Here is a 16,566-nt window from a genome sequence, read left to right on the forward strand (position 1 = left end):
ACAAAAGCATAAGCAATCCCAAACACAAACCGACCGTCTCTGTCTCTGTCGATGTCTCCTTCACGCTGATGTTGCTTTCTTCTTTTAAAAGTTCCAGCAGGAGGTTGCTTTGCTCCTTCTCTAACACCGTCCAATTTCTCGCTTCTCAAGGCTCTATCTCTTCATAAATTCAGAACGACAACACGTAGAATTTGAGAAGGTATCGATTTTTTTTGTCCAGGAGAGTGAAAGAGAAAGAAATAGCGGTTGATTTACGCCTCTCCCTTTCAATTAATGGAGATCCCGAAAACACAAGAGCAGGACATCAACAATATGTCAATTCGTAGTAAGTAAAGTACTTGCTGGTTCGTTATTGACTCTCTGCTTGGTTCATTAGAAATTTAATAGACTTGTTGGGATTTCTTTGTGCGTTTTTTTTTTAAAAAATGATTTTTTGTGGTTTTTAGAGCTTAGTTAATGCATTAGTGATGGAAATTAAGAAACTGTTGGTGGTTTTGCGAATTTTGTTCAATATTTTCACAAAATGAATTAAAGGGCTCTTTTCTTTTCTTTTCTTTTCATTTTACTTGCCTAGAGTTTAGGGAATTAAGAAACTGTTTTTTTTAAGGTTTTTGACATTTTCAGTTTATTTATTTATTTTCAATGTAGATTGAAGGTTCATCTTTTTGCTTGTTTATGTTTTACAGGAATTAGAGAGAAGCAAAGAGAAGAATTAGAGAATCTAACGTTAGCAACACAGCCTATAAAGACCTTTGCATATTTTGTATTGGCTATAGCTCAATTTGTCCAGAGATTGTTTGCAAAAAATGGCTGGCTTTTGCTTCTGACTAGTATCTTTATAGGAACTATTGGGTTTCTAGTCATCACCATAGATGGCCCTTATCAGGAGGTAACATGATTTTTGTGGATTTTATTGAGTGCTGGTGTTTTTTTTTTTTTCCGCTGTGGTTTTTGTTTTTGTGGATTTATATGCTTATTTCCTCATTTGTAAAATGCTTCCTTTTCCTATTAAAAATTAAAAGCTGTCTGATTACAATTTTGTACCTTGTTGATACTGCAGCATGTCCATGAACCTTTTCATGAAAATATAACTAGTGGTGATAAGTTTGCTGAAAATGCTAGATTGGATTGTTGATCTTGCTAGAAAGTATTACCTGGCTGGTGTTTTTGATTTATGAATTTAAGCTTATTCCCCTTTCATAAAATGCTTCCTTTTTCAAATAGAAATTAAAGGCTGTGTTCTTATTCTGATTTCAAGTTTGTACCTTGTTGATACTACAGCATGTCCTTGAACTTGTTAATTATCTTCGATTTGGACTCTGGTGGTTGGCACTTGGTGTAGCATCTTCAATTGGTCTAGGTAAAAGAATTGTTCTTGTTTTCTTATTTGCTGTTTCTTCATGATTTTGGCCGGATGATTCATAGGGATTATCATTGCAATTCATACTTCTGAATTAAAGTTTATCTCTAATTCTGTTGTGCATTGCCTTTCTTGTACACACTCTCTTGTGGACTTGAAACACATGGAAAGGAACTTTTTTCCAAAGGTTTACTGGTTACTTAAATGTTGTGTGGGAATAGTAAATCAAGATAAGATTTGACACTTTTGAGTACTCCTACTTGGAAAGAAAACTAAGGTTGGCAAAGGCTAATGCATGTTAGCTAGAGATGGTAATAAACTTGATGCATGCATGATAATGTACATGAAGTTTCAAAGATATGAGCTTCAGCGTTTAGACTCATCCATGGCTATATGTTGAGCTACTTAGCTAGCATGTACCATGGAGAAGTTTGACATTTTACAAGGAATGTTTGGCCAACAAACTCTGTTCTATTTCTGATTAAGCAACAAATATTGCCACAAGAACTGGATTCTTTTCTCGTTTTCTAATAATATCATGTCCAGGTGATTTTACTTGGAAAGTATTTGAAACGTTGAAACTTTTCATGTCCTGCAGGATCAGGTCTGCATACATTTGTTCTGTATTTGGGTCCACATGTTGCTCTATTCACAATCAAAGCTGTAAAGTGTGGCCGCGTTGATATAAAAAGCTCTGTATATGATACGATTCAACTGCATAGTGGTCCTTCATGGCTGGACAGAAACTGCACTTCTTTTGGGCCTCCAATGTATTCATCACTGCAAGGCTCCCGAATTCCACTGACCAGCATTTTGGCTCAGATTCAACCTGAGGCTGTTTTGTGGGGCATTGGAACTGCACTAGGGGAGCTTCCTCCATATTTCATATCTAGAGCTGGTAATATACTGATTCATATCTTTATGCTAATGTCTGAAGAATGATTTTCCCTTTCCATGTCTGTGTGCTTGTGGTCTGCACTCATATGCCCTAGATGTTGGAATTTTCTTAATGAATATAAACTAAAGTTAGGTATGAGGAGATAAAATGCTTGGATTATTTTTCCAAGAATGCTTTGATCCACTGCAGCATATTCTTCGCTCTTTATCTTTTATGACTAAGGTTGCTTAATTTTTATGAATTTTCAATGTTGTTTCAAGTGCCCAAATTGGTGAGTTTTAGTTGACTGGGATTCGATAGTAGTAATAACTATTATTGTGTGAATATAAGATTTATGAGTGACACTATAGACAAGAATGCCTTTATGTTAGGAGGTTGTGCACATGATATTCGTACAAGAATGATTGGGGGAATTAGTATGGTGAAGTGTTAAATTTGATTGTTTGGTAATTGTTGGGCTTAGCTTATTTTGGACATAAGGTGCTCCATTTTGTGCCTAGGTATATTAGTGGTCTCTATTGGATATTTTTTCTTCCTGTGAGTTTCTTGGCACTCACGAGTGAAGGGAATTCAGCCCCTGTTAACATATTCTATTATCTGAACTGCATGATCATTTTGTTGTAGCTACAAGGTAGCAGGCATTGCTCATTTCACTGCTCTATGATTTTAATTATTTAGTTTATCTTGAAATGTGTGCGCAGCTAACATGTCAGGCAGCAAGCTGGAAGTCATGAAAGAATTTGAATCTTCTTCAGAAGAAGATAACACAATCATGGCCACTCAAATGAAACAGATTAAGAACTGGCTCCTTTCACATTTGCAGTATATGAACTTCTTCACTATTCTAGTTCTTGCTTCGGTAACTTTCTTTCTTTTTGTAATGAGACCTTAGAATCATAATGATGATCTCCTTTACCAGCATGAGAGTTGCTGCTGCAGTTATTCTGCCTGATTTAACTCTTAAAGTGATTTACTTTGTCGTCATAGAGGAAAATTGAAATAATACAGATTATGCTGCTTGCATATATGGATTTTTTTTCCCCCATGTCTATATAGGATATACTTAGCAGAAATTCTTTCCCGTGCTGGCTGTTGCAACTATTTATACCTCTACACCCCATTCTTTCCTAAATGCAATTGCAGAGTTCTGGCCATATTCTGTCATGAGAAGTCTTTTTGATCAACAATCTGATGGCTTAGCCCTCACCACTCTAGTTGAATTTGCAATTTCCTGATAAAATGGTATGCTGCAGGTGCCAAATCCTCTTTTTGACCTCGCAGGTATCTTGTGTGGGCAATTTGGAATTCCATTTTGGAAGTTCTTCCTCGCAACATTGACTGGAAAAGCAATCATCAAAACCCACATTCAGGTATGCAATGCTCTATTTTCTTGCGCTACTTGATATGATGCATGTGCTACATATGCGAGCACATTGTATCATATCCAATTGGTGGTTGCTGCAGGTTCAAAATTTTTCCTGATTTTGTGTTCTCATTTTTTTTTTGTTATCAGTTGACAATAGTTATGTTGTTTTTATTGTTGCAGACAGCTTTTATCATCTCAGTATGCAACCATCAACTCCTTGACTTAATAGAAAATGAGATGATTCGATTGCTCAGCTTTGTCCCTGGACTCGCTACAGTTCTGCCAAAACTCGTTGCAAAACTACAAATTATTAGAAACAAGTATATGGCACCCACACCTACAGTTTCAAATGTTGTGGTAAGATGTCTTATAGAATCCGAATACATATTTATCTACATTGATTGCCATTGTGCTTTGGCATCAGCATCAAAGCGCAGTGTTTGATTATAGATTGATTATGCAACATTCAAAGCATAGTTATGGACATAAATTTATATATCCTTGATTGCAGAGGTTTGCTTGCACTTTTAAGCATGATATGCGTTCCATTATTCACCATGTGTTTGTGTGTGCATGCTGCCCATGTGTATGAATTCTCAGAGTTGCGTAGGAACATTTAGTCTTAAGATGCTCTTTACCTAGGGGCATTTCAAGATGCAATTCTTAACTGATCTAGTTATGCAATTTCATGCGATTTCAAGATTCCATGGTTGTGTGCATGTTCTTATGTGCACTAAGTGACTTTTTTTTTTATTATTATTTTCTTCAGGTGGGAAAATGGGACTTCTCATTTGCTTCAATATGGAACACGGTCATATTGCTCATGCTCACGACCTTCGTCTTTAAAATTGTGACAGCAACTGCACAGAGCTTTCTCAAGGAACAGCAGGAGAAAGAGCTAGCATTGTTCAACTCCTCTGCTGCATCAAGCCCTTCCTCATCCAAAACCGTTTAAGCATTGCAAAATTTCGCCACTAATTTCACCACAGATACTTATCCTTTTTGTGGTCATTTTAACCTCGGTGGCTGAAAATTTTATATCTGTCACCTGTATACAAAACAAGAAAGAAAGAAACACAAGGAAATAGCAGGTTAACAACCTTCATTGTTGAGGTTCAATTGCCAATAGGGCCTTCCAATAACTTTGCAAAGGTGTGCTTGTCAGCCTATCTTGCATACCAATATTGAAATGCATGATTAAAGCACATAAATTAATTTAATGTAATAAATGCACTCTTGTGTAATTAGACAATGCAAAACATGAGAAACTTGAATGTGCTTCAACGCAGAGAATGCAAAGACAAGCCATGTTGTGTGGTTCCATATATATGAAACAAAAGGTTTTGATCCCCATCCTATGTTCACTACATAGAAACCGTTTCTTTTTATTTACCTCTCGAACATTTTGTTGGAATTAATTTTGAAGTCTACATTAAAAGTGTTTAATGTGTGTAGATATGATTATTAATATCTAGAATTTTCTCTATTACGAGAGTAAAATATGATATGAATGGGATTGGGATGCTTGTTATGCCATGCTTTCCTTTTTTTTTTTTTTTTTCCTGATTAGAGCAATTTGATCTAGTATAGTGTTTCATAATATAGCTAATTCAATCTAATAGAAGAGATGCGGTACAAAGAAGATTACATATGAAAAAGAGAGAGAGAGAGAGAGAGAGAGCGGGGGCTTTATCTAAAGAAAGGGATGGCAAATGGCTAAAAAGTTATGATAAGAAGAAGGCTGCAACCTAACATGAATAAGTCAAAATGAAATAACTAGAAAAATATAACAACTTTTATTAGAAAAGAAAAGTGATATAAGAGAGACCACATGTAAAAAAAATAAAAAGGAGGGTTTTTCCTATAAAAAGGGATGGAAATAACAAAGAAATTATTGTTTTTCTATTTATTCTTGTGTTTTAAAAATATTTTTAAAAAAATTAATTTTTTTTGTTTCAAATTAATATCTTTTTAATGTTTTCAAATTATTTTAATTTATTAATATTAAAAATAATTTTTAAAAAATATAAAAAATATTATTTTAATATATTTTTAAATAAAAACACTTTAAAAAACAATAACAACCATATTCTCTTAAATAAAATAAAATAGCTATTTCAAGAGACAAAACCATGGCTCGAGAAATGCAACAACAGCCATATAAAGAGAAAAATGGCTAAGTAGCTATGTTCAAACAAATACAACTATCGAAGAAAAATGGATTGAAGAGATGACAATGAAATGTCATTAGATAGCCATGATAAAAAGATTGGCTAAGATAAAGATGGGAGAAAGTTCTTCACAAGATGAAAGATCCAAAAAAATGATGGTAACAGTGTGATTATCCTAAAAATATAAAAGAGAACATTGAAATTTTTGTCCTGTACAAGAGATAAAACAAGGTGCATCAACCACAGCAAAATTATCCTCCAATATATTTTCAAAATTCAAGGATTGTAAGATTTTTAAAATTAAAAGCGTGTCTGAATTAATTTTAAAGCTTACTTTCATACTATTATTTTAGTTATTCTATGTATATATTTATGTAGAAAATTAATAAAATGATTATCCAATAAACATGTTTTTTTTAGATTAATGTAGGTATTTGGATCAGTTTACATACATCTTAATTAATTCCATAAATTTTAAAGTTAATGATTATATAACTTTTTAGTGGTTATTATATAAACAACTAAGAACTCAGATCTAAAACTATATAAAAAATAAATCTTTTAATTTTAAATTTTTATTACATGACCGGTTAATAAATATGTTGAATATTGTAATGGATGGTAAAGTGTACGAATCTCTCTCTCTTAAAAGAAATTTAATATAGAAAAGAGTTGTCTTCCTTCCACCATTTCTACCTTCCTACCATCCTCCCATGATTTGTTTTCTAACAATTTCCTTGTAGAGCACATGTGTTTCCCTTCTTGACTCTTGTTTAAGGTGCGCAGCCTGACTGTAGAATAAAAATACTTTAAAATTTTTTTGTCAATGATAGCTCAACTAACACTAGCAACCTTTTTTCTTTAAAAGATCTCGAGTAATTTGAGCATTTTTTTAATTTAAAAAAAAACTATAAGAAACTTATAGTTAAATAAGGCCTCGATCGAGACTCAAGCAAACAAACTAAACATCATGATTCATGTATGTCGAAGGAAAGGGAAGGGAAAATGACCATGATGGCTGTAGAACCCTAGTTTGCTTGCGCAGAGGATATGATCACCCTTTCTTTAACTCATTAACGTCGATGGCTTGGAAGTTCAGAGACCTTGTCGTATCAGGCTCAGCATCAATGAACCTGTCATCGCCCATCTCTCGATCCCTCTTAATCTTTCTCAAACTAATTAAGTGAGATCGGTACGAGACCTCTGTGCTGGATATCAAACACTTCTGTAGACCTCTCCCGGACTGTGAATGATATTCCAGGTGGGATCATGGTCATGGCCGGTCCTAGCTGGCTAGATGCCTTTAGTCTTTGATTTGATGAAGAAACAACTCTGTAGACAGTAATTGAAGTGCTAAGACACAATCAGACATAACTTAATAGTTGTATATCTAGTAGATTTTTAAGAAATTGCGGGATAAAAACAAAAATCGCAGCACAACGATGTTGTTTTGTTGTACTCTATGCAAAAACGACATAGTTTTTCTGGGTGCATTTCTTTCAAAAAAAAAAAAAACAATAATTTGTAGATAGAAGGCTCTAAATACTAATGTGAACATAACTTTTCTTTTATATATATATAAATGAGAGTATCAAACTTGAAATTTAAAATAAAACACATTAATATATGTTTATCAAAACAACATGTTTTAAAATAAATTCTAAATTCAGATCGAACTGTCCACCTTCCAACCTTCAACAGAGACTGGTTAGATGATTACGCATTAATAGCAATTAAATTACAGCGCAATGTTTCAATAATGGTATCTTTTCGTAAATAAAACCAAATGAAAAGTCGTGAGTCCTGTGATAGGACAGATGAAAATAGCCAGGAGATGAGAGGGTGGAAGGCTCGAAAGAATCGAGGTTGATGACATGATAATCAAACAATATAGTTAAATAAAACCCAAAACGTGGTAATACATTGTCAGGGATACATGAATTTCTGCAAATCAATTGTATAATTTGCGGTGAAAATCAAGTTGCAGAAGGTCATCCTATTTTTAGAAGAAGAATAAGGAGGAGGAGGTCATCCCTGTTAACCAAATGGATGATAGTCTCAAAGTAGAGAATCACTTCAAATGATAGCGCGACTATGAACTACTTCCCACATATAAATTCGGACAAACTCACTACCAATGTCATAAAAAAAATATATCCATACAAGAGCAATCCCAGGTTGCGGTACAGCATTACAAATTTGCGGGATCCATTAAGCTATATAGGAAAGGAAGCCAGAGCTTTGGAAGCTGGCCACAGCATAGGCTCATCGATGTTCTAGCATCGTCATCTGAGTGCCTTGGAGAGCAAATATCCCTTGGAACAACTTGGTTTTTGTTTACATCGTACAGGTTAAGAAAAACCACATAATATAAAGAAGGGATTTGGTTCAGAGCATTACTTTTTCGGTGCACAGCATGTTTCCGATTTCCAGCTAAGCAAACCCTGAATCCCTCCCCCGCCTGAGGTCTGCTGAAAATTCTGTCTCGAGGGTTACAATTCAAAATAGACCAGTAGTATTGCGCAGTTCCACCATCAACTTGCATGCTTCTCTTTACAGAATCGATGATCCCTTTGACAATAGCTTTTTGTCAGGCTGGCCTCCTGGATATAATACTAACACTTCCCTTTTCGCATAGGTATCCAACTCTATGTAGCATATCCCATTTATGAGACTGTTTGGATTGATTATGGGGATTAACAACCTCTCCCTTGAATATATGCCATTGTCACTTATCATGTTATTTAAAAGCTTTATATCCCTAACCTGTTCCAGGCAAAGAAAATATATATAAATGTTCAGTGCATTTACTTTGAAGCTCATCATAAATCAACTACAAAAGATTCCATAGTTCAAATAAGAAATAGCACAGCCAGCGAATTACAGCAGCTCCTGCAGTTGGGAACTGCAGTAGGATCTGCGGTATGTTGGTTGTGTTTGGCATTTTAAAGTGTTTTTTTGGCTTGTAAATACATTAAAATAATGTTTTTTTATTCTTTAAAATTTATTTTTAACATCAAAACAGTATAAAAACATTAAAAAATAATTAATTTGAAGAATTGTTTTCTTTCGAAAAATTCAGTGCGCCAACATAATCAAACACACCCTAAAAAAAGACACCTTTACACTAAAAATTGGTTGTGCTATTTAAAAAATAAAAACACAATTCCCACCAGCAGTTTCTATAAAAATAACAGTTCCCAGCTGCCTCCTTTTCAATAACTTGCAGGTGGGAACTGCGGTTTTTCTAGCTGCGCTATTTCTAAATTTTTTTTTTGCACATGCTAGCTTGCCAGTTTTTTTTTTTTTTTAAATCATAATTTACTCATTAACAATCTAGAAAGAAGAGCAGAACCAAAATCATACAGTACAAACTTGAAGTGGCATTACATGATACTGTCCTATCAACTAAATGAAATGATAGAGGATAGAGGACAGAAGCCTAAACTTCCCATTTCTCAATAACCAGATACAGAGCAATCATACAGCAAAAACTCCACTACCTAAAAAGCACAAACCTTTCCAACTCTACAAACAAAGCAATGATACTACAAGAAAAACAGAATCATCTCCAATTCTACAAAAAAGGAAGAAGAAGAAAACAAGCACACCACAACATCGCAAAAGCCACTCATTTTATCCAATTCTACAAGCAAAATAAGCATATCCCAAGATTCCCACATACCATTAACCACTTTCTTCCCCCCAAATCAACAAACAGGAACGAAGATATAACAAGAAATCCGGTGACCAAAAAGCATTCAGCTTTAATAATTACCTGAACAGAATACTTCTTAGCAAGACTAGTAACAGAATCTCCTCTAGCAATCTTATGTGAAATAGCAAACTTCCAAATCCCATTCTCTCTCCAAAAACTCCCAGACACAGGCTCCCCCACTATCTCCTTCAACTTCCATGGTTCCATAAACGCAGGCCTCACAATCGCATCATCAGAAGCCATGTCTCTCCACAGCTTGCAAACACAGCTTGCACGTGCCAAGTCTCGAGCTCCAAGCTTTCGTAAGATCATAATTAGTGTGTCCCTGCATGTGAAGGATGCGAGTGACACGTGGGAGTCCATTGCCTTGGTGGTTTTGTTATTCTTGAATGGTGTATTGAGAGAGGGAGGGGTAGAGGAGGCCTCGTGTTAGGGAAGAGGGTAGTAGTAGAAGGTAAAGTCTTCCTCTTCGATTTCAACTGATTTGTATATGGGTCTTGGATTTCTCTTGGTGGTGTTTTTAGTGGTGATAGTGTCGGCGGCGGCGGCGATTGTGTTTTGATTGCCACTGGATTAGGTTCTTTTGGGGAAGAGGGTAATGGTAGGAAAGAGAGTCCGTGTCATCCATCCTCTGTATAGTTTGACTGGAATGGTGTATATTGCAAAAAGCTTTCTAATTTTCATTTATCCTAGTTTAAAATCTAGGTTAAAAAAACCCCAATTGATTAGGGCAAAACTCAATTAAAGATTCGTTGACTTTTTATTTTGTTTTTTGTTTAAATGTCTTAGACAAGCCCTTTCAATCTATGGCCCAAACCTTACCCTGTCTGTATCAATCCAAGATCTTAAAATTATGTTTTTGAAAAGCAAATTGATATAAAAAAAATCACCTATTAATAAAAATATAATAAAATGTAGTGATGAGTGCATGTAAGTGCTAAGATATAGTTAAATAATGACATTGACATAAATAATTTACCATAAATTTAGTATTTAGTATGATGTAAGAGTGAATTCTGTAAAAAGTAACAGAAAAAATTGCGTATTATAAATGCTGTGGTTAAATCCTGGACGGTCGAGGATTATTTCAAGTGTCTCGTCTTTGAAAATATGTTGTTTGTTTTTTTTTATAAAAAAAATCCTTGAAACTTAATAGAACATAGTCCACTTCATTTTCACACTTAAAAATGTTGATCTTATATTTGATTATTATTACTTTATTATTATGTTCTAACTCAAAATTAGGTTATTATATGGACAATTGCAAGTAAATTATAATTTTTTTTATTAATATGGATGTTTAACCGGCTTGCATATATTTCAATTAATTATATAAGTTTTGAAATTAACGATCATATAAGTCTCTAGTTAGAAATGATTATTTTTTGTTCGGATTGTTTTTTATAAAAAAAATAATCAAACCAAAACCGGTTCAAATTAACTGGTTTCAGTTTAGGTTGATTCAGTTTTTTAGTACAAAAATTAGTTTAAACCAGTTTGACTCAATTTTTCTATTTGTCTCATTTTTTTTATTTTTTTAGGGTTTGGTTTGATTTGATTTTAAACTTGTAAAACCGAAACCAAACCGATCAGTTTTTTTAAAATTTTAATCTGTTTTTTTCATAGTTCTGTTTTTTTAGTTTTTTTCCAGTTTAATCAATTTTTTTACTTATCTCTGCCTCTAATAACCCTAAAATCAATGAGATTTAAATTAATAATTTTTAAAAAATAAATCTATATTATAATTATAATTAATTGAACTACATCCCTCTCAATATTAGTAATCTTGGTGTCCCATGGGGAGGGTGCTATTCTCTATCTATAAACAGTCAGCTGGTAGCATTAAAAATTTAAAATAGACTTAAATATATTTTAACTGGGAATTGGTCTCGTTCTTGCTGCTTGGAGTGGCTAATTCTGAAAAAAACTACAGTTTCTGTTCATTTTGTTGTCATTACTAATGGAAAGCTTTGGTTGGATGATAGTGTCTGCAGGAAAAATGGAAAAGGTGAAAGAAATAAAAAACCTGCATTCTCATCATTGCAGACTTCTCCAGTCCCTGGAACTTCTTTTTTCTCTGGGAATAATTGAATTTAAATCTTAAAAAAAAAAACCCAACCTCATTCTTCTCTTGAATTCACTGTAGGTCCATTGATTTGGTTTGATTTTTTTTCTTTGATATATTATGTTTTGGTCATCATTTTTGTTTTAAATTTAATCCTTTGTCTTTGAAATAATGAGGTTTTTTGCTTGGTAGATTTTTGTGAACTTAGATTTAGTTATTTTTTTTTGTTTTTTTTTGGAATTATCTTGGTATCATTATATATTTATTAGTTTAATAAATTAGTTTAAATTAATTTATTTAGAAATTTTTTATATATTTTAGATTTAAATTTTATAATTTTTTTGATTTCACTTTCTATTATGTTATCACGTTTGTATGATTTAGGTTGCAAGAGTTTGTAGTTGTTTTTTTGTTCTTTTTGTTGTTTTTTCCTTAATTTTATTATTCTACATTAAATAATTTATTGAGAATTAAATTTTATATTTTTTTATTTGTTTTATATTATATTATTTTAATTTCATGATCCAGTTTATAGGTTTGACATACTCAATAAGATTGGTTTTTTATTCTTTTTTAAATAATAATTACTTTTTAATATTGAGTTGATTAGAAAATCAGTTTTATCTTTGCTTTTTTAGCAAAAAAAATTTTCTATACTATTATGACTGTTTTTTGTTTGTTTATTATAGTTGAATGTTTTTTCACCATTTAATTAAATAATATTAATTAATGTTAGGTAAGCTATCAAGCAGCATAATTAAAAAGAGAACGTGTTAAGAAGTTTCAAGATTAGTTTGATTAGGTTTAATAATATTATAAAAAAATCATTATATTATTGAAATTAAAAAAAATTCAAAACTAGTGTAAAGGGCAATTAGGTGCTGACATTATTGTTTTTTTGTTATTACAATGTTAGATGATGGGGGGACTTGGTATTTTACCAAAGATAAAAAATAATACAAAAATTAAAAACTATAGTAAAATAATCAAAATAATCTTAGAAATCAAAAAATTAAAAATGTCCTAAAAGGGTTTTTTTTTTCCAATGGTTTTTTCATTATTATCATGTAAGTTTTGGGAAAACTTGATATTGTTTAATCTATAAAAATAGTATAATTAAAAAGAATTGCATGAGAAAGGTCAAGCTTTTGCTACATAGCCTCTGGATATTCATAATGATTCTGCAATCGAAGGGCCGTGTTACTAACAATGCGGTTACCATGAACTAACTACAAGAGCTCACGAAAATGTTGATGCCCAAAATAAAGAACATTTATTTATTTATTTATTTTTATATATAACCCTTAATTATATATTATTTTTTATTTATCGGATTTAGATATTAAAAATCGTCATAGTTAATAAATTCATAGTTAGAAGCTCACTTCTAGCTTAATTAAGCCTTAGAATGAGTGTTTAAGGAATCCCATTAATTATATATTGTTTGTTTATTTGTCTAATTTGGACATTAAGAATTATCATAATTAATAAATTCATATTTAAATTTGTTTCAATTTCGTACGTAATTGTAACACAAGTAAGTAGCTTAAGCTTTAGAATGGGTATTTAAGGAGAGTTTTGCTCTTTGCAACTCTTTAGCCTACCTTTGTATACCAACAATTTCAATATAAGCTTTCTCAAGATGATTATACGATGTTTTTCCTAAGTGTTTTTTGTAGCTCTTTATTTTATTTATATGCTTTCTTTTTATTTACATGTTTTATCTATCAATTTCTTTAAATGTTTTCTCTACATGTTCTTAATTATTTTTATTGTTTCTTTATCATGTGTGTATGTATTGTATTAGCTTCATACTTCTATGTTTTTTTTAATAATAATCGAGATAGAATATTAATAAGATCTAGTTAGTGTTATTAAGAAAATAATAAATTGACTAAAAGAAAAATTTATAATGAAAATAGTAAAAAAACAACAAAAAAATATTAATCCTGAACCTCGCATAAAAAAAGAAAATAGTCAGAAATCCAAAAAATAATATCAGTGAGAAAAGAATGTCGGAGCATCCATAAAATAGTCAGAAATTGGTTTAGAAGGTTAAAAATTACAAAGTTTGAAATTTGATAATATATTTTGACTGATTAGAGCCCTATTGACAATAAAAACTCAATTTAAGAAAGAAAAGTTCAAAATCAGATGTTTATAGATTCAATTAAATTTTATTAAAGGTTTAATTGAATTTACTCCGGTTTGATTGTAAGAAAAATTGATTTTTAAGTCAATTTAGGCTTTAATTGAAAGAAATTAAAGTTATGATGTCTAGTTATAATTTTTAAGAGTTGATTTGGTCAAATCTGGGGCTTAATTGCATAAATATTAAAGTTTGATGGTCAATTAGGGACTTGATTGAAGAAATCCAAAACCAAGGACCAAACTGAAAAAATCGCATAAATAGAGGTCTGGAATTGATTGAATCAAGGACCAAATTGAATAAATCACAAATTAATTACTAATTTGAAAGTTGACACATTTTGAAGCCATTTCCTTTAAAATGAAACGGTGTGTTTTGGGCAAAACGGTGCAATTTCATCTACTATTAAAAAAAAAGAAGAAAAGAAGAAGCCCAAAACGATACCGTTTGGAGTGATACTGTGGGTTCTTCTTTTTCCCTGGATTTGTAAAGGCAAGGGAAGAAGAATTATGTTCCCCTACATCTGCTCCTCTCCCTCTCTCTCCCAAAACCCAAAAAATCGACAAAAACCCCATATGCCTAAACTTTGACCCGTAGCCTACCACCAGATGAAAAAAAAAGGGGGACAAGCCCTTGGACGACCCTGAGACGACTGCACAGTAGCCGCTTACCCACCCCACCCTTGTGCTATGACTGGACAGGGCTAGTAGCCCTCTGTCTCCTGTTTTCCACTTATAACTACCTGGGGAGAGAGAGGGTTAGTGGGGGGGGGGAGAAAAAACAAGGGGGAAGTATAGAGAGAAGAGATGAATAGAGAGGGGGGCATAAATAGAGAGAAAGAAGAGGAGAAAGGGGTCGAACAAAGGTAATATTGAAAAGAGGGGACATGGAGATTTTGAGAACCAAAGGGAACGAAAAAATGAAAGGGAATAAAAAAGAATGTTTTGGGGTTTTAAGAGAAGAAAACGCATAATACAAAACAAAAAAAGAGAGTAGGAGCAAACAAGAAAAAAGAACAGAGATAGAATAGAGAGAAGGAAACAGGGGATGGTTTGAGAGGGGAGACTGAGGAGAGAAAAGAATAGAAAATAAAGGCAAGAAAGAAAAGAAAGAAAACAAGGGAGAATAGGGAAGGGGAAAGGAAGAAGAAAGAAATAAAAAAAGAAAAAAGAGAAAAAACCAAGAGGGAAGAAATAGAAACAACACTGTCATTCCATCACCAGTCCACGGTTGCTAATTATAATTGACTAGTTATAACCGACTAATTATAATTGACTAGTTATTATGCAAGAGCATAATAACCAGTCCACGGTTGCTACGGGTTGGATCATTAGCCCATCCCATGCGGCTGGGCTGCGTCCAACCCAATTAAAGGAGTTTGTATTTCATTTGGGTTGGTCGAACCAAATTTCATTTTAGGTCAGGTCAAGTAAAAAAAAAATCAAAAAAATATTTTTTTAAAAAATTATGATTTCTCGTGTATTTTTTTAATCTATTTTGATTAATATTGGTTTGTTTTTTATACCATAAAAATACAAAGCCAGTATTAAAATACCTGATTTTCATTGAAACATTGCAAAAAATCATAAAACAAAAAAATATCTTGTGTTCATGCATACAGCCGAGTCTCTTATACATACATACATACATACATACATACATACATACATACATATATATATATAAAATCATATTGTATTTTCATATGATAAAAATTCAAAAATATGTGTTAGCATGCATTTTGGTTTTAATAACCAATTTATTAAAGTAATGAGAACTAGGCCAAGATTTTAAAAATTCCAAAAAAATTATTTTGTTTTCTTTTAATATCTGGGATCACGAACTTACAGCTAAGATGTACTACTAATATTAAAATTAGTTTCTTTGGTTGACATCAGAATAGTTAGGTTTCACCTTATAAGATAAAGACCTCCTTATCGAAAAAGACTTTTCTTATACATTAGATAGGTCAATAATTAGAAAACACGACAATACCTTAGCTTTTATAAGACAATCAAATAATGTAGCTTATCTTATATAGGGCATAGTTAGGGTGCCAATATCTTCCCTTTAGACAACAAGTCTTCGTACCTGATCTCTGAGACCAATTAGGAGTTTTTAGTGACCAAAATACTAGGTGGTGACTCTTATTCTCGCTTTTCACTGATAAAAAACAAGAATTATTTGTCTTCCCACATTTGCTAGATAGATACAATATTGAGAGTAAACGATTGTCGCGGTGTCGCACATATGTAACATTGAATATTAGATCATCTTATCACATAATTTGAACATTAATTAGCTAGATTAACACATATACACATAAAATTCTGAAATCATAAACTTTATCCCAATTAGAATCGACAATATCAAAAATTAATTTGTTACAAGTAATTCAAATAAACCACAAGATACCACAAAAATCCATACTTCTATGCAATTCTATAGTTTATTAATACAAATATTTATTATTTATCACTTGATTTAAACCTATAATTTATTGTTTAATGTAAACTTTAAGGTTTATTTCTTAATTTAAACCTTTTTGTTTGAGTGGACCTTATTGTTTCTCGATCAATACAAACTTTACCATTTACTAGTTGTCATGCCTGCGTGCTGCCGCGGGCTTATAGTATATTTGTGTATTGTCATAGATTTGTAGAAAAAATCATAATTTTTTTTTAAAAACAATTATATAAAGAACCATTATTGCAGTGCACAATGTTTTTAAGAAAAGTTAAACTACAAAGCTAAATTCTCAACCAACTTAATATTAAAAAAATAAAATAGACAAATAATTTTTTTAAAAAAATCATAAAAAAACAAAAGGAAAAAAATC

The 16,566-nt window shown here is 32.1% G+C and overlaps 2 protein-coding genes across 3 annotated transcripts; one reads left to right on the forward strand and one right to left on the reverse strand.

The window, feature by feature from the left end:
* Window positions 1–4,975, forward strand: LOC105134177 (vacuole membrane protein KMS1-like). Of its 2 annotated transcripts, XM_011038495.1 has the most exons (9): window positions 1–70; window positions 104–325; window positions 687–889; window positions 1,282–1,360; window positions 1,959–2,258; window positions 2,960–3,117; window positions 3,512–3,628; window positions 3,805–3,981; window positions 4,394–4,975. In XM_011038495.1, the coding sequence occupies exons 2-9, from the start codon at window positions 274–276 to the stop codon at window positions 4,577–4,579; spliced, it is 1,272 nt and encodes a 423-aa protein (XP_011036797.1). In that variant the 5' UTR covers window positions 1–70; window positions 104–273; the 3' UTR covers window positions 4,580–4,975. The 2 variants fall into 2 exon arrangements, with proteins under 2 accessions (XP_011036797.1, XP_011036796.1); XM_011038494.1 differs by having other exon boundaries at window positions 7–325.
* Window positions 4,976–7,670: 2,695 nt separating this feature from the next.
* On the reverse strand, window positions 7,671–10,167 carry LOC105134183 (peptidoglycan-binding LysM domain-containing protein). Its single transcript, XM_011038500.1, is given in 4 exon segments — window positions 7,671–8,280; window positions 8,282–8,366; window positions 8,369–8,561; window positions 9,574–10,167. Coding segments are annotated over 4 exon segments (633 nt in total). The 5' UTR covers window positions 9,877–10,167; the 3' UTR covers window positions 7,671–8,228.
* Window positions 10,168–16,566: the final 6,399 nt, after the last annotated feature.

Source organism: Populus euphratica, unplaced genomic scaffold, assembly GCF_000495115.2.
Source record: "Populus euphratica unplaced genomic scaffold, PopEup_1.0 scaffold158.1, whole genome shotgun sequence".
Lineage (NCBI taxonomy): Eukaryota > Viridiplantae > Streptophyta > Magnoliopsida > Malpighiales > Salicaceae > Populus > Populus euphratica.